The sequence below is a fragment of the Bufo bufo genome, chromosome 5 (genome assembly GCF_905171765.1).
Source record: "Bufo bufo chromosome 5, aBufBuf1.1, whole genome shotgun sequence".
NCBI classification, from domain to species: Eukaryota; Metazoa; Chordata; class Amphibia; order Anura; family Bufonidae; genus Bufo; species Bufo bufo.
In genome coordinates this window covers 269522578-269542275 of record NC_053393.1, presented here as the reverse complement: position 1 = coordinate 269542275, position 19698 = coordinate 269522578, and the positions used below count along the sequence as shown (strand labels likewise).

Below are 19698 nucleotides of genomic sequence, written 5' to 3'. Positions count from 1 at the left end.
TTTTATTTGGGGAAAATTAAGTTTTTGTTTATTTTTACTTGAAACTTTTAATGGGGGGGAAACTTTATTTTTTCAACTTTATTTTTTACTTTATTTTTTGTCCCACTTTGGGACTTCAACTTTTGGGGGTCTAATCTCTTTTACAATGCATTCCAATACTTCTGTATTGGAATGCATTGGCTGTATGAGTAATACTGTGTGTATTACTCTTACAGCTTCTGGCCTGTGAGATCCATGGGGCTGGATCTCATAGGCTCGTCACCGGAAGGCAGCTTGATGCCTTCCTTAGACATCGCGCTGCCTTCCATGCCATCGGGTCCCCCCTACAGCCGCATGGGGACCTAATGGCACGCCCGATCACCGCCGCAAGCACAGGTAAAAGCCGCAAACTGCAGGTCTGAATTGAGGACCCCGCCCCCGCGTTTTGACAGGATGCCCGCTGAATGATTTCAGCGGACATCCTGTTGCAATTGACCCCTACCGCGCCGCAATCCCGATTTAAAGTTATGACGTACCGGTACGCCCTGAGTCCTTAAGGACTCGGGAAACAGAGCGTACCGGTACGCCCTAAGTCCTTAAGGGGTTAAGGACCATGTCTGAAGTCACTTTGTGAGGCTTACATAATAGAAACCACCCAAAAAGGACCCCTTTTTAGAAACTACACCTCTCAGGGTATTTAAAACTGATTTTACAAACTTTGTTAACCCTTTAGGTGTTCCACAAGAATTAAAGAAAAATGTAGATGAAATTTCAGATATATAAAAAAAAATTGGCAGACTTTCCATTTTAACCGCTTTAGGACACAGGGCGTACAGGTACGCCCTGATGTCCTGGTACTTGTACGCCCTGTGTATTTCGCGCGGCGTGCAGTGATCGGAACAAGGTGCCTGCTCAAATCATTGAGCAGGCACCTTGGCTAAATGCGCGGGGTGCCATCGGGTGCCCATGGGGCTGTAGGGGGGACCCAATGGCATGGAAGGCAGCGCAATGCCTTCCTGAGGCATCGCCGCTGCCTTCCTGTGACGTGCCTGTGAGATCCGGCCCCCTGGTTCTCACAGGCCGGAAGCTGTATGAGTAATACGCACAGTATTACTCATACAGCCAATGCACTCCAATACAGAAGTATTGGAATGCATTGTAAAGGATCAGGCCCCCAAAAGTTGAAGTCCCAAAGTGGGACAAAAAATAAAGTAAAAAAAAAAGTTGAAAAAATAAAGTTTTCCCCCGAAAAAATTAAAAGTTTCAAGTAAAAATAAAGAAAAACGTCATTTTCCCCAAATAAAGTTAAAAGAAAATGGTAAAAAATAGGGGGAAAAAGAAAAGTAGACATATTAGGTATCGCCGTGTCCGTATCGACCGTATCTATCAAAATATCACATGACCTAACCCCTCAGATGAACACCGTAAAAAATAAAAAATAAAAACTGTGCTAAATAAACAATATTTTGTCACCTTATATCACAAAAAGTGTAATAGCAAGTGATCAAAAAGTCATATGCACCCCATAATAGTGCCAATCAAACCGTCATCTCATCCCGCAAAAAATGAGACCCTACCTAAGATTATCGCCCAAAACCTGAAAAAACTATGGCTCTCAGAATATGGAGACACTAAAACATGATTATTTTTTTTGTTTCAAAAATGATATTATTGTGTAAAACTTACATAAATAAAAAAAGTATACATATTATATATCGCCGCGTCCGTATTGACCAGCTCTATAAAAATATCCCATGATCTAACCCCTCAGGTGAACACCGTAAAAAATAAAAAATAAAAACTGTGCTAAATAAACAATTTTTTGTCTCCTTACATCACAAAAAGTGTAATAGCAAGTGATCAAAAAGTCATATGCACCCCAAAATAGTGCCAATCAAACCGTCATCTCATCTCGCAAAAATCATACCCTAACCAAGATAATCGCCCAAAAACTAAAAAAACTGACTCTCAGACTATGGAAACACTAAAACATGATTTTTTTTGTTTCAAAATGAAATCATTGTGTAAAACTTACATAAATAAAAAAATTGTATACATATTAGGTATCGCCGCGTCCGTGACAATCTGCTCTACAAAAAATACCATATGATCTAACCTGTCAGATGAATGTTGTAAATAACAAAAAAAACAGCTATTTCTTGTTATCTTGCCTCACAAAAAGTGTAATATAGAGCAACCATAATCATATGTACCCTAAACTAGTACCAACAAAACTTCCACCCTATCCCGTAGTTTCTAAAATGGGGTCACTTTTTTGGAGTTTCTACTCTGGGGTGCATCATGAGGGCTTCAAATTTTGACATGGTGTAAAAAAAAAACAGTCCATCAAAATCTGCCTTCCAAAAACCGTATGGCATTCATTTCCTTCTGCGCCCTGCCGTGTGCCCGTACAGCCGTTTACGACCACATATGGGGTGTTTCTGTAAACTACAGAATCAGTTTCATAAATATTAAGTTTTGTTTGGCTGTTAACCCTTGCTTTGTAACTGGAAAATATTAAAATGGAAAATCTGCCAAAAAAGTGAAATTTTGAAATTGTATCTCTATTTTCTATTAATTCTTGTGGAACACCTAAAGGGTTAACAATGTTTGTAAAATCAGTTTTTAATACCTTGAGGGGTGTAGTTTCTAGAATGGGGTCATTTTTGGGTGGTTTCTATTATGTAAGCCTCACAAAGTGACTTCAGACCTGAACTGGTCCTTAAAAATTGGGTTTTTGAAAATTTCTGAAAAATTTCAAGATTTGCTTCTAAACTTCTAAGCCTTGTAACATACCCAAAAAATAAAATATCATTCCCAAAATGATCCAACCATGAAGTAGACATATGGGGAATGTAAAGTAATAACTATTTTTGTAGGTGATACTATGTATTATAGAAGTAGAGAAATTGAAACTTAAAAATTTGGGTAAATTTGGTATTTATACATATTTGGGTAAATTTGGGTAAATTTGGTATTTTTTATAAATAAAAATGATTTTTTTTACTCCATTTTACCAGTGTCATGAAGTACAATATGTGACGAAAAAAAAATCTCAGAATGGCCTGGATAAGTCAAGGCGTTTTATAGTTATCACCACTTAAAGTGACACTTGCAAAAAATGGCCTGGTCCTTAAGGTGAAAATGAGCCCGGTCCCTAAGGGGTTAATCCATTTTTTTTTCCGGTAACAAGGCGAGGGTTAACCGCATAACAAAACTCAATATTTATTACCCTGATTCTGTTGTTTACAGAAACAACTCATTTGTGATCGTAAACTGCTCTACAGGCACACGGCAGGGCGCAGAAGGAAAGGAGTGCCATGTGATTTTTGGAGGACAGATTTCACTGGGATAATTTTAAGCTGCCATGTCACATTTGAAGACCCCCTGATGCATCGCTAGAGTAGAAACTTCAAAAAAGTTACCACATTTTGGAAACTACGGGATAAGGTGGTAGTTTTGTTGGTACTATTTTAGGGTACATATGATTTTTGGTTGCTCTATATACAGATTTTGTAAGGCAAGGTAACAGAAAATATCTGTTTTGGCACCGTTTTTATTTTTTGTTATTTACAATGTTCATCTGACAGGTTAGATCATGTGGTATTTTTATAGAGCAGGTTGTTACGGACGCGACAATACCAAATTTTTGTAGCATGAGATGATGGTTTAATGGGTACTATTTTGATGTGCGTATGACTTTTTGATCGCTTGGTATTATACTTTTTATGATGTAAGATGACAAAATGGCTTTTTTGACACCTTTTTTATTTTATTTTTTTATATTAATTTTTTTTATGTCATGTGATATTTTTATTCAGCAGGTAGTTACGAATATATACTTTTTTATTTTAAGTTTTACACAATAAAAGCATTTTTGAAGCAAAAAAAAAAATCATGTTTCATTTTTTGGGCAATTGTCTTATGTAGGGTCTCATTTTTTGCGGGATGAGATGACTGTTTAATGGGTATTATTTTGGGGTGCGTATGTCTTTTTGATTGCTTGATATTACACTTTTTGTGATGTAAGGTGACAAATAATGGCTTTTTTTTTACAATTTTTTTTTTTTTTTACAGTGTTCACAGTGAATCTCGTTGTTATGGACATGGAGATACCTAATATGTCTACTTTAAAAAAAATTCTTACTTTTAACACAAAAGCATTTTTGAAACAAAAAAATCATGTTTTAGTGTCTCCATTTTCTGAGATCCATAGTTTTTTAATTTTTTGCCCGATTGTTTTATGTACATGCTCATTTTTTGCGGCATAAGGTGATGGTTTGATTGGTACTATTTTGGGGGGGGGAGGATACGCCTTTTTGATCGCTTGGTGTTGCACTTTTTGTGATGTAAGGTTTTAGCACAGTTTTTATTTTATTTCTTCTACGATGTTCAGGTGAGGGGGTGGATTATGTGCTTTTTTTTTTTTCTAGCCAGTCTATTTTATATTTTTTTTTCAATTTTATGTGTTTTTTTTGGGGAAATTATTATTATAATAGTTTTTTTTTACTTATAACAAAAAAATAAAATTCTTTTTTTTTGTCCCACTCTGGGACTTCAACTTTTGGGGTATGATCTACTCTGCAATACCTGTATTGTAATGCATTGGCTGTTATCTTTTATGCTTACAGCCTGCCTATGAGACCAAGCCTAAGGGCTGGATCTCTCAGGCTTCCGTAGAAAGCAAGCCCCTATGCCTATGGAAGGAATCGGGCTTCTCTTCCATCGGGTCCCCCCCAATGCAGCACTGGGACCCGATGGGGAAGCGGAGGGCACCCGTAGGGGGAGGGGGGGAGGGGGGGTTTATCTTGGTAGATTTAGTATTCCACAGTCTCTATTACAGCTCCACATGGCTGTAACCCACCTTTCCCAGGACCCTGAAAGCCAAATCTGGCCAGATATGGCACTATTTAGGCAAGCCGGGGCACAAGGAAAATAATGAGGAGTGGTGGTGGCTCTGCAAGGAGCTATCGGAGAGTTCGGCTTAACGGTAGATTCGCTTTATTGATGGTGCTACAATGCTTTTTAGGGTTGAACCGGCCCCTTCCTCAGGTAAATGCATCAATTGATACATAGATCTGCCAGTGATGAGGAGCTTATTGGTTATATAAAATACCCACAATGCTGCCCTGATACACTGTGTGAATCTGACATATGGTACCAGGGCAGCATAACGTGTTGTTACCAATGCTGCTGTACAGTGTTTTTACCCAGCTTTTCAGATACCCTGAATCGCAAGTTGGTCTAGATATATGAAGCTATTTATCACTAGATAACTAGGCAATTTTAGAATTCAGCAGCGTGGGAGAGCCCAGATTTTCAAAGCTGCAAAAAGACAAAGGCAAGTAGGAAGTCAGATTTATCACTGCCTAACTAGGCAGATTAGCTATTCAGCTGTATGTACTATTGGTAGTACTATGTATGTACTAAAGCTGGTACTATTGTTACTACAGCTGTACTATTAATCACTAGGAAACCCCTTCCAGCAAAATTGCCACGCTCATGTCTAGACAGGAAATATTATGCAGCCTAAACTTCCTGATTCACCTTGGATTCTGTGTTTTGTGTTCCATTAAGTGACACATGGGGCTTTTCCTGAAGGCCAAAATAGGTTGTGTCCTTAAAAAAAAACTATTTTTATTCTAAAATGCATAGATTTTGTAATTTGATTTGTTTTCTTAGTATTGAAAGAAAATGGTAAAAACAAACATGCAAAGAAAATAAAAAAATACAACCATGAGTTCTCTGTTACCTAATTGCCATTTGTTTTATTGCTTGTAGGAGTTTTGTGGAATCTTTCTTCATGTGATGCCCTTAAAATGCCAATAATTCAAGATGCCCTAGCAGTGTTGACCAGTGCAGTGATTATCCCACATTCTGGGTGGGAAAACTCTATACTACAGGATGATCGCAAAATACAATTACATTCGTCACAGGTGCTGCGCAATGCCACTGGGTGCCTAAGGTATGTTTCAAGTTAAATATAGTAACATAGCTTGTAAGGCTGGAAAAAGACCTCTGTTCCTCAAGTTCAGCCTGTTATCCTGCAAGGTGATCCAGAGGAAGACAAAAAACACACTGTGAGGTAGAAGGCAATTTTCCTCATTTTAGAGGAAAATAAAATTCCTTCCTGACTCCAGTCAATCAGAATACTTCCTGGATCAATGACCTCTCCAGAAATCTAATAACTATAACCTTTAATATTATTACACTCCAGAAATACATCCAGGCCCCTCTTGAACTCTTTTAGTGAATTCACCATTACCACCTCTTCAGTCAGAGAGTTCCATAGTCTCACTGCTCTCACCGTAAAGATTCCCCTCCTATGTTTGTGTAGACGCAGAGGATGTCTCCTCGTCAAAGTACTGTGTATAAGTAGATGATGGGAGAGATCTCTGTACTGACCCCTGATATATTTATACATGGTTATTACATCTCCCCTTTTTTCTAAACTGAATAACCCTAATTTTGCTCATCTGCCACTTCTCTGCCCAATCTCCTCCAATCTATCCATATCCAGCTGGAACAGTATACTGTCCTCTTCTGTGTTAATTACTTTACATAGTTTAGTATCATCTGCAAAAAAAATTATTTGAGTGTGCAAGCCTTCTACAAAATCATTAATACAATTATTGAAGAGAATAGGTCCCAATACTGACACCTGTAGTACTACGCTAGTGACGTTGACGCAATCTGAGTGTGTAACATTAATAACCACCCTCTGTTTTCTATCAGTGAGCCAGTTACCTAAATACACACATTTTCTCCCAGTCCAAGTATTCTCATTTTACACTTGCTTTGGAAAATTCAAGATATATGACGTCCATTGACTTATCCCGGTCAAGTCTAGAACTTACCTTCTCATAGAATCTGATTAAATTAGTTTGACATGACCGATCCCTCATTAAGCCATGCTCATATGGGTTATTTGCTTATTTTCATTGAGCTACTCCAAAATAGCGTCTCTTCAAACTGTTTACCCATGACAGATGTTAAACTTACCGACCTATAGTTTCCGGACTCTGTTTTTGACTCCTTTTTGAATATTGGCACCACATTTGCTAAGCACCAATCCTATGGAATGCACCCTGTCCAGGGGCGTAACTATAGGGGAAGCAGCTGCTTTGGGGCCCTGACCCAGAAAGGGGCCCATCCAGGAGAAAGAGGACTAAAAGAGTATTACACAATGAAATTATATACAGTGACAGTATAGACAGTGTAGAACACGGATGGAACAGCTGCTGGGCCTGGTCTGAGAGAGCGATCTTTACTAGCCCCAGGAATGGGGGCAGCATGAAAGGAAGGGGTTGCGAAAAAATTACTGGGGGAGGGGAGCCCCATTCAAGAATTTGCTGTGGGGCCCTGTCATTTCTAGCTACACCACTGACCCTGTCAATTAAATATCATAAATAAGGGACTGTCTATGACATTACTTAATTCTTAGGATATGGGGGTGTATACCATCTGGTCCCTGAAATTTGTCTATTTTAATCTTTTTAAGACGCCGCTGCATTTCTACCTGGGTCAGGTAGGCCACTTTTAATGGGGAATTTACTTTTACGATCTGCATTTCATCTGACAGTATATATTCCTCAGTGAATACAGTGTAGAAAAATATTTAATAGCTTTGCTTTCTCCTCATCTCTCTCTGCAACTCCTCCCTCATTATTTTGTAAAGGGCTGACACCTTCAAATTTATACTTTTTACCATTTACTCTCTTTGGCAATGAATCTCCAGTTTGGCTGCTTTTATTAGTTTTTTTTACATATTCTATTTTTTTCCTTATAGCTTTTCAGTGCTTCCTTGCTAACCTCTTGTTTTAGTGATTTAAATGCTTTCTTTTTGTCATTTATTGCTTCCTTTACATTTCTATTTTTCCACCATGTTTTTTTTTTGGTTCTTTACCCTTTTATTCCCATAAGGTTTGTACCTCTCACAATTAGAGTTTATGATAGTTTTAAAAATATCTCTTTTTGTGGCTGCATTTTTTTTTTTTTAGGACAAAGTACCAGTTAGTGAGGCCAATGGCCTCTCTTAGCTGGTCAAGTGTAGCTTTTTTGAAATTTGGTATTTTTGTGCCTCTTTGAAGAAACACTCTTTTGAATGACAATTGAAAGGTTATTATTTTATGGTCCCTATTTGTCAGGTGTCCCCAAACCTGCACATCTGTGGTTCTGTTAGGTCTGTTGATTAGTACTAAGTCCACTATGGCCGTCCCTCTAGTTGAACCTGAACCAGTAGGGAAATGTCTCTGGTTATTGCCAAGAACCGGTTTCTTTTATGAGATCTACAGCTTTCCGTTTCCCAGTCTATATCTGGGTAGTTGAGGTCCCCCATAATAACAACCTTTCTATGATTGGCCATCTCATATATTTCCCCTAGAAGTAGATTTCCTGTGTACTCTGGTATATTAGGAGGTTTATAATAAACTAATATCAGTATTTTATTATTGTTTTTGTCTCTATGTACATATTTCTACCCACAGTGACTCTACATGTTCATTTCCCTCACTTTTATCTTATAGTATTTTACATAAAGTCAAATCCCTTCCCCTCTCCAGTTTTGACAATCTCTTCTAAACAGACTGAAACCCTGTAAGTTAACCACCCATTCATAGCTATCATCCAGCTAGTTATTCCCACTATGTCGTAGTCCTCCTCACACATTACTACATCCAGTTCACCAGTTTTATTAGTCAGGCTTCTGGCATTAGTACAGGGAGTGCAGAATTATTAGGCAAGTTGTATTTTTGAGGATTAATTTTATTATTGAACAACAACCATGTTCTCAATGAACCCAAAAAAAACTCATTAATATCAAAGCTGAATATTTTTGGAAGTAGTTTTTAGTTTGTTTTTAGTTTTAGCTATTTTAGGGGGATATCTGTGTGTGCAGGTGACTATTACTGTGCATAATTATTAGGCAACTTAACAAAAAACAAATATATACCCATTTCAATTATTTATTTTTACCAGTGAAACCAATATAACACCTCAACATTCACAAATATACATTTCTGACATTCAAAAACAAAACAAAAACAAATCAGTGACCAATATAAACCAAATGGAAGAAATCCAGTGGCTCACCCCTATCTCGTATGGATAGGTGCTCACCCTCTAGTCCTACCCTCAGGACTGGAAAGGGGTAATAAAGTGTACGAAAAATGAGGGGGCACACTCAAAAGGGAACCACTAGATGGATGATAGCATAGTATTTTATTACTCTAAAAACAAACCCCTAAAAATATATAATACAATCATAAAATTACATATGATAATGCAGCAATCTTATAGTGCATGACAAGCGGTACTACACGTATATGACAAATTCCATATGATATAAGACATGCAGCAATACTACAATGCGTGACACGCTAGTAGCATGAAACCATATGTGACAGTCCTGTAGCCGTCCTATTAGTAATAGGTATAGTGTCAGCACTTTCGTGCATAAATGTCCCAATGAGACTCGGTGGTAATGGTACTATGACCAAATGTCCCAATAGAAAATGGTGCCAGTATTATTAGAGCAGTGTAGCTGATTCCAATGAAACAATTAGATACCAGTGTCCGGTATTGTAGATGTACAGAGGTGCGTACATATAGTAGATACTGGAGCTAATCTTTGATTACTTACTAATATCACGCCGCTTGTAGTGTCCCGGTCTTACCCCGCCTTCCTGCTGCCTGGCCGCAGCGTTGATTCCCCAGGTGGCCGAACGCGGCCGAGCGTGGCGTCCCACGTGACCTGGTAGCTTAGGGTTCCGGGCTGGCGCTTAGCTGACGTCACTAGTATGCGACTGTGACTCCGGCTGTAGCTCCGTAATAGAGATATGGTCAAGATATATCTCTTATATTTGGAACTTCTGGCTTTTTGTTCCTTTCTCTTCTTTCTGAATCCACGCTCACTCCGTGATACCACTGACCACGTGACCAATATAGCCACCTTTCTTTGCAAGGACACTCAAAAGCCTGCCATCCATGGATTCTGTCAGTGTTTTGATCTGTTCACCATCAACATTGCGTGCAGCAGCAACCACAGCCTCCCAGACACTGTTCAGAGAGGTGTACTGTTTTCCCTCCTTGTAAATCTCACATTTGATGATGGACCACAGGTTCTCAATGGGGTTCAGATCAGGTGAACAAGGAGGCCATGTCATTAGATTTTCTTCTTTTATACCCTTTCTTGCCAGCCACGCTGTGGAGTACTTGGACGCGTGTGATGGAGCATTGTCCTGCATGAAAATCATGTTTTTCTTGAAGGATGCAGACTTCTTCCTGTACCACTGCTTGAAGAAGGTGTCTTCCAGAAACTGGCAGTAGGACTGGGAGTTGAGCTTGACTCCATCCTCAACCCGAAAAGGCCCCACAAGCTCATCTTTGATGATACCAGCCCAAACCAGTACTCCACCTCCACCTTGCTGGCGTCTGAGTCGGACTGGAGCTCTCTGCCCTTTACCAATCCAGCCACGGGCCCATCCATCTGGCCCATCAAGACTCACTCTCATTTCATCAGTCCATAAAACCTTAGAAAAATCAGTCTTGAGATATTTCTTGGCCCAGTCTTGACGTTTCAGCTTGTGTGTCTTGTTCAGTGGTGGTCGTCTTTCAGCCTTTCTTACCATGGCCATGTCTCTGAGTATTGCACACCTTGTGCTTTTGGGCACTCCAGTGATGTTGCAGCTCTGAAATATGGCCAAACTGGTGGCAAGTGGCATCTTGGCAGCTGCACGCTTGACTTTTCTCAGTTCATGGGCAGTTATTTTGCGCCTTGGTTTTTCCACACGCTTCTTGCGACCCTGTTGACTATTTTGAATGAAACGCTTGATTGTTCGATGATCACGCTTCAGAAGCTTTGCAATTTTAAGAGTGCTGCATCCCTCTGCAAGATATCTCACTATTTTTGACTTTTCTGAGCCTGTCAAGTCCTTCTTTTGACCCATTTTGCCAAAGGAAAAGAAGTTGCCTAATAATTATGCACACCTAATATAGGGTGTTGATGTCATTAGACCACACCCCTTCTCATTACAGAGATGCACATCACCTAATATGCTTAATTGGTAGTAGGCTTTCGAGCCTATACAGCTTGGAGTAAGACAACATGCATAAAGAGGATGATGTGGTCAAAATACTCATTTGCCTAATAATTCTGCACGCAGTGTATACATACAATTAAGAGGTTTTTGTATATTTTTTAACCTACACTTTTCCTTATGAACAGTTCTAGTCCGTCCTTCCATTCCTCCTCCAGTTTCATTACATCACCCCAGGTCTCTATCAAGACTATCTTCCTCTCCTATAATGTAAATACTCTCCCACCAGTCCCTAGTTTAAACACTCCTCCAACCTTCTAGCTATCTTCTCCCCCAAAACAGCTGTACCTTCCCCATTTAGGTGCAGCCCATCCCTGCGATAGAGCCTGTAGCCAACAGCGAGGTTGGCCCAGTTCTCCAGGATCCCAAACCCCTCCTTCTTACACCAGTTCTTGAGCCATTTGTTAATCTCCCGCTGCCTTTCTGATGTGCCTTGTGGTACAGGTAGTATTTCGGAAAATACTACAAGTGTATATGTGTATACATATCTATACACACACATGCACATACAGTGAGGAAGAGAAGTATTTGAACACCCTGCGATTTTGCAAGTTCTCCCACTTAAAAGTAATGGAGGGGTCTGAAATTCACATTGTAGGTGCATTCCCACTCTGAGAGACAGAATAAAAGAAAAAAATTCAGGAAGTCATATTGTATGAATTTTAAATAATTCATTTGTCTTGCACTGCTGAACATAAGTATTTGAACACCTGAGAAAATTAGTGTTAATATTTGGTACAGAAGCCTTTGTTTGCAATTTCAGAGCTCAAACGTTTCCTGTACAGGTAAAACTTGAAAAATTTGAATATCGTGCAAATTCATTTATTTCAGTAATGCAACTTAAAAGGTGAAACTAATATATGAGATAGACTCATTACATGCAAAGCGAGATATTTCAAGCCTTTATTTGTTATAATTTGGATGATTATGGCTAACAGCTTATGAAACCCCAAAGTCAAAATTTTGAAGTACCCTTTGCTCAGGGGGTAGGGATTAATTAGATGACTAGAGTGTGACACTTTGAGCCTAGAATATTGAACCTTTTCACAAAATTCTAATTTTAAAGGGAGTCTGTCAGCACATTTACCCCTTTTTAACAGTTCCCATAGCGCTGTAGCCGCAACACAGATGATTAAAACTTTGATGCATATGTAAATGAGGGCTCGCAAGTGCCCAGAGGCGGAATCCACCGCGTTGGTGCCCAGGCATCTCTGCCTCTTCGGCTCTTATCCCCGCCCAGCCTCTTCCTCTGCCCGCCCATCTGTTTTCTCTCCCCCTCAGCGAGATCCCGCGCCTACGCGCTGACTTCCTTGGCCGGGGCATGCGCACTGTGATGCCCATTGCTGGTACGGCATCGCAGTAGCTTATGCGCATGCACCGGCTAACGGATCATACAGATAAATTTACCTCTCTGTATGATCCGTTAGCCTGCGCATGCGCATAAGCTACTGCGATGCCGTGCCAGCAATGGGCATCGCAGTGCCCCAGATGGGCGGGCAGAGGAAGAGGCTGGGCGGGGATAAGAGCCAAAGAGGCAGAGATGCCTGGGCACCAACGCGGTGGACTCCGCCCCTGGGCACTTGCGAGCCCTCATTTACATATGCATCAAAGTTCGTTTTTGGTAGTTTTACAAGTCCACAAAAGCATATAAAGGTACCGTTTTAATCATCTGTGTTGCGGCTACAGCGCTATGGGAACTGTTAAAAAGGGAAAAATGTGTTGACAGACTCCCTTTAAGCTGCATTAATGCATTCCTTTTAATTTTCATTACTGAAATAAATAGACTTTTGCACGATATCCAAATTTTTCGAGTTTCACCTGTAACCAGGTTTGCACACACTGCAACAGGGATTTTTGCCCACTCCTCCACACAGATCTCCTCTAGATTTGTCAGTTTTTGGGGCTGTCGCTGAGCAACACGAAGGTTTCAGCTCCCTCCAAAGATGTTCTATTGGATTTAGGACTGGAGACTGGCTAGGCCACTCCAGAACCTTGATATGCTTCTTACAGAGCCACTCCTTGGTTATCCTGCCCGTGTGCTTCGGGTTGTTATCATGTTGGAAGACCCAGCCACGACCCATCTTCAATGCTCTGACTGAGGGAAGGAGATTTTTGCTCAAAATCTCACAATAAATGGCCCCATTCATCCTCTCCTTAATACAGTGCAGTCGTCCTGTCCTCTTAACAGAAAAGCACCCCAAAGTATAATGTTACCACCCCCATGCTTCACCCATGCTTCACAGTAGGGATGGTGTTCTTGGGATGTAACTCATCCTTCTTTTTCCTCCAAACATGACGAGTGAAGTTTAGACCAAAAAGTTCTACTTTGGTCTCCTCTGACCACATGACTTTCTCCCATGCCTCCTCTGGATCATCCAGATGGTCATTGGCAAACTTGAGACGTGCCTGGAGATGTGATGACTTGAGCAGGAGGACCTTCCGTGCAATGCATGGTTTGAAACCATGACGGCGTAGTGTTCTACCGACAGTCACATTTGAAACTTTGGTGCCAGCTCTCTTCATGTCATTGACCAGCTCCTCCCTTGTCGTTTTGGGTTGATTCCTCACCTTTCTTATCATCAGTGATATCCCACGATGTGAGATCTTGCATGGAGCCCCAAGCCGAGGTAGACTGACAGTCGTCTTTAGCCTCTTCCATTTTCTAACAATTGCTCCAACAGTTGATCTAGTTTCACCAAGCTGCTTGGCAATTGCTCCGTAGCCCTTTCCAGCCTTGGGGAGGTCCGCAATTTTGTCTCTGGTGTCTTTTGACAGTTCTTTGGTCTTGCCCATGGTAGTAGTTGGCGTCTGACTGACTGTGGGGTGGACAGGTGTCTTTAAAGAGCTCACACAGGTGCTACTAAGTTAGATTATTAAGTGGAATAGAGGTGGACTTTTTAAAGGCACAGTAAGGTCTTTCAGAGCCAGAATTCTTGCTGTTTTTCAGGTCTTCAAATACTTATGTTCAGCAGTGCAAGACAAATAAATTCTTTAAAAATCAATACAATGTGATTTCCTGATTTTTTATTTTATTCTATCTATCAGAGTGGGAATGCACCTACAATGTGAATTTCAGACCCCTCCATGATTTCTAATTGGGCGAACTTGCAAAATCGCAGTGTGTTCAAATACTTCTGTTCCTCACTGTATATACAGTGGGATGCGAAAGTTTGGGCAACCTTGTTAATCGTCATGATTTTCCTGTATAAATCGTTGGTTGTTACGATAAAAAATGTCAGTTAAATATATCATATAGGAGACACATAGTGATATTTGAGAAGTGAAATGAAGTTTATTGGATTTACAGAAAGTGTGCTATAATTGTTTAAACAAAATTAGGCAGGTGCATAAATTTGGGCGCCACAAAAAAGAAATTAAATCAATATTTAGTAGATCCTCCTTTTGCAGAAATTACAGCCTCTAAACGCTTCCTGTAGGTTCCAATGAGAGTCTGGATTCTGGTTGAAGGTATTTTGGACCATTCCTCTTTACAAAACATCTTTAGTTTATTCAGGTTTGATGGCTTCCGAGCATGGACAGCTCTCTTTAAGTCACACCACAGATTTTCAATTATATTCAGGTCTGGGGACTGAGATGGCCATTCCAGAACGTTGTACTTGTTCCTCTGCATAAATGCCTTAGTGGATTTTGAGCAGTGTTTAGGGTCGTTGTCTTGCTCAAAGCTCCAGCCCCGGCGCAGCTTCAGCTTTGTCACTGATTCCTGGACATTGGTCTCCAGAATCTGCTGATACTGAGTGGAATCCATGCGTCCCTCAACTTGCACTGGCCACACAGCCCCACAGCATGATGGAACCACCACCATATTTCACTGTAGGTAGCAGGTGTTTTTCTTGGAATGCTGTGTTCTTTTTCCTCCATGCATAACGCCCCTTGTTATGGCGAAATAACTAAATTTTTGTTTCATCAGTCCACAGCACCTTATTCCAAAATTAAGCTGGCTTGTCCAAATGTGCTTTAGCCCACCTCAAGCGGCACTTTTTGTGCTGTGGGCGGAGAAAAGGCATCCTCTGCATCACTCTCGCATACAGCATCTCCTTGTGTAAAGTGCGCCGAATGGTTGACTGATGCACAGTGACTCCATCTGCAGCAAGATGATGTTGTAGGTCTTTGGTGCTGGTCTGTGGGTTGACTCTGACTGTTCTCACCATTCGTCGCTTCTGTCTATCCGAGATTTTTCTTGGTCTGCCACTTCAAGCCTTAACTTGAACTGAGCCTGTGGTCTTCCATTTCCTCAATATGTTCCTAACTGTGGAAACAGACAGCTGAAATCTCTGAGACAGCTTTCTGTATCCTTCCCCTAAACCATGATGGTGAACAATCTTTGTCTTCAGGTCATTTGAGAGTTGTTTTGAGACCCCCATGTTGCTACTCTTCAGAGAAAATTAAAAGAGGAGGGAAACTTACAATTGACCCCTTAAATACTCTTTCTCATAATTGGATTCACCTGTGTATGTAGGTCAGGGGTCACTGAGCTTACCAAGCCAATTTGAGTTCCAATAATTAGTTCTAAAGGTTTTGGAATCAATAAAATGAGAACAGTGCCCAAATTTATGCACCTGCCTAATTTTGTTTAAACAATTATAGCATACTTTCTGTAAATCCAATAAACTTCATTTCACTTCTCAAATATCACTGTGTGTCTCCTATATGATATATTTAACTGACATTTTTTATCGTAACAACCAACGATTTATACAGGAAAATCATGACGATTTACAAGGTTTCCCAAACTTTCGCATCCCACTGTACATAAATACTATATGGACAAAAGTATTGGGGAAAAAATATTGATTGATGACAGTCAGTAGGTTTTAGGACATTCCATTCTAAATCCATAAGCATTAGTATGGAGTTGGTCCCCCCTTTGTTGCTAAAACATATTCTGCTTTTAACAGTATTTTGCAGTGTGTTTATAGGAATGTTTACATTTGTGACATCTTACATTGATGTTGGACGAGAGGACCTGGCTCTTTGTTCTAGTTTAAACCAAATTTGTATAATGGGGTTGAGGTCAGGACTCTGTGTGAGCCAGCCAAGTTCTTCCACAACAAACTAATTCGTTGTAAAGTTTGATGAATGAAAAATATTGTTATGGAGATGTTTTACAGGGGTTGGCCCAGGACCCTTAGTTCCATGGAAGAGACCTCTTAATTCTTCAGCATACCAAACCATTTTGGACAATTGTGTAATTCCAGCTTTGTGGAAACAGTTTATGGAAGGTCCTTTTCTTGTCCAGTGTGACTGCTCCCCAGTACACAAAGCAAGGTCCATAAAAACATGGTTGCATGAGTCTGGTGTTGAAGAACTTGATGGCCAGCAAAGACCTCTGAACTCAACCCCATTGAACACCTTTAAGATGAACTAGAATGGAGAGTGCGAGCCTGGCTTAACATCAGTGTCTGACCTTACCAATGCTCCTTTGGATGAATTGGCAAATATTCCCATAGATTCTGTTAGGAAGTAATAAGATCACCATCTGGACCACAGGCAGTAGACCCTAAAATTGCTACCCTCCTTCCAAAATCATTCTGGGTGGTAGGAAACTAAGGCTACCCCTAGGTTCTTCACTAGAGCCCATTGCAAGGCCAGATAGACTTTGCTGCTAGGAACCAAAGTTGATAGTAGAAAATTGGTGCACACTAATGTCAATGCAGTACACAAGATGTTAATCCAAAGGCAGGCCAAGGTCAGTTACCAAAATAGTGTATATAATTAGGAACAGCAGCCACATGATAAATCCAAAAACAAGCCAGTAGTCATTTAACTAGAAAAGTCAATAGGAAGTCCCACGGTATAGATAGATCCTTGGTTCAAATGAAATAACAGATAAGTCAATTGGGAATCAACAGTCTTAAATCCCTTGGCTAACTATAGGTTTGTATAAATCACTGAAGAAAATGCACCAAAAGGATATGTCACTGACTAAACTAGCTGGTCATACAAGCAGATATTAAAAGCTGAGACTTCCGCCAATATGTTCCTGTCAGGAAGATATCGGAGCCCATCATTGCACCACGTCACGGTCACTCAGCATGGCAAAGGGTCCTACCACTACGCTAACTGTGGTGTGAACACGGTCTGAAGGTGATGTGATCCAGCTCACAGCCCAGCCTGCACACAAATGCCTAGCAGGACAGCCAGTGCAATGTGAACAAAGCAGGACCGTGAGCCCCACCCATATCAGACCATGTGATGAAGGATTCCAGGTGCAAAGGAATGTTCAATTGCCAGATGAAGGCACATTCAAGACATATAAAACAAAATCACTGTAGAATTGCAGTGGCCAATATGGCGGAACTGCTCAGACCCCAAACACTGTAGCGTGTTTCTCATTGGGCGAGCAGTCCCATCGCATGTGAACCACAGAAATATCGTGGCAGATATGGAGGAGCTGCTCAAACCCCAAACACTGTAGCGTGTTTCTCATTGGGGGAGCAGTCCCACCGCATGTGGACCGCAGCAAACGACCATCCCGAGCAATAAATGCGTACAAAGGAGGACGCCAGCGCGGTCCACATGCACCACAGAAGCATCCTGCACAGGCCGGAGCATTGTGCGGATGAAAATATAATTATATAAATCACTGAAGAAAATGCACCAAAAGGATATGTCACTGACTAAACTAGCTGGTCATACAAGCAGATATTAAAAGCTGAGACTTCCGCCAATATGTTCCTGTCAGGAAGATATCGGAGCCCATCATTGCACCACGTCACGGTCACTCAGCATGGCAAAGGGTCCTACCACTACGCTAACTGTGGTGTGAACACGGTCTGAAGGTGATGTGATCCAGCTCACAGCCCAGCCTGCACACAAATGCCTAGCAGGACAGCCAGTGCAATGTGAACAAAGCAGGACCGTGAGCCCCACCCATATCAGACCATGTGATGAAGGATTCCAGGTGCAAAGGAATGTTCAATTGCCAGATGAAGGCACATTCAAGACATATAAAACAAAATCACTGTAGAATTGCAGTGGCCAATATGGCGGAACTGCTCAGACCCCAAACACTGTAGCGTGTTTCTCATTGGGCGAGCAGTCCCATCGCATGTGAACCACAGAAATATCGTGGCAGATATGGAGGAGCTGCTCAAACCCCAAACACTGTAGCGTGTTTCTCATTGGGGGAGCAGTCCCACCGCATGTGGACCGCAGCAAACGACCATCCCGAGCAATAAATGCGTACAAAGGAGGACGCCAGCGCGGTCCACATGCACCACAGAAGCATCCTGCACAGGCCGGAGCATTGTGCGGATGAAAATATAATTATATAAATCACTGAAGAAAATGCACCAAAAGGATATGTCACTGACTAAACTAGCTGGTCATACAAGCAGATATTAAAAGCTGAGACTTCCGCCAATATGTTCCTGTCAGGAAGATATCGGAGCCCATCATTGCACCACGTCACGGTCACTCAGCATGGCAAAGGGTCCTACCACTACGCTAACTGTGGTGTGAACACGGTCTGAAGGTGATGTGATCCAGCTCACAGCCCAGCCTGCACACAAATGCCTAGCAGGACAGCCAGTGCAATGTGAACAAAGCAGGACCGTGAGCCCCACCCATATCAGACCATGTGATGAAGGATTCCAGGTGCAAAGGAATGTTCAATTGCCAGATGAAGGCACATTCAAGACATATAAAACAAAATCACTGTAGAATTGCAGTGGCCAATATGGCGGAACTGCTCAGACCCCAAACACTGTAGCGTGTTTCTCATTGGGCGAGCAGTCCCATCGCATGTGAACCACAGAAATATCGTGGCAGATATGGAGGAGCTGCTCAAACCCCAAACACTGTAGCGTGTTTCTCATTGGGGGAGCAGTCCCACCGCATGTGGACCGCAGCAAACGACCATCCCGAGCAATAAATGCGTACAAAGGAGGACGCCAGCGCGGTCCACATGCACCACAGAAGCATCCTGCACAGGCCGGAGCATTGTGCGGATGAAAATATAATTATATAAATCACTGAAGAAAATGCACCAAAAGGATATGTCACTGACTAAACTAGCTGGTCATACAAGCAGATATTAAAAGCTGAGACTTCCGCCAATATGTTCCTGTCAGGAAGATATCGGAGCCCATCATTGCACCACGTCACGGTCACTCAGCATGGCAAAGGGTCCTACCACTACGCTAACTGTGGTGTGAACACGGTCTGAAGGTGATGTGATCCAGCTCACAGCCCAGCCTGCACACAAATGCCTAGCAGGACAGCCAGTGCAATGTGAACAAAGCAGGACCGTGAGCCCCACCCATATCAGACCATGTGATGAAGGATTCCAGGTGCAAAGGAATGTTCAATTGCCAGATGAAGGCACATTCAAGACATATAAAACAAAATCACTGTAGAATTGCAGTGGCCAATATGGCGGAACTGCTCAGACCCCAAACACTGTAGCGTGTTTCTCATTGGGCGAGCAGTCCCATCGCATGTGAACCACAGAAATATCGTGGCAGATATGGAGGAGCTGCTCAAACCCCAAACACTGTAGCGTGTTTCTCATTGGGGGAGCAGTCCCACCGCATGTGGACCGCAGCAAACGACCATCCCGAGCAATAAATGCGTACAAAGGAGGACGCCAGCGCGGTCCACA

The 19698-nt window shown here is 41.5% G+C and overlaps 1 protein-coding gene across 1 annotated transcript in view; it reads left to right on the top strand.

The window, feature by feature from the left end:
• CTNND2 (catenin delta 2) overlaps positions 1-19698 on the top strand; it is a 1763242-nt gene that overhangs the window by 774231 nt on the left and 969313 nt on the right. Inside the window, 1 exon segment of the mRNA XM_040431740.1 lies at positions 5761-5944. Within this exon segment, the coding sequence (XP_040287674.1) occupies positions 5761-5944 (184 nt within the window).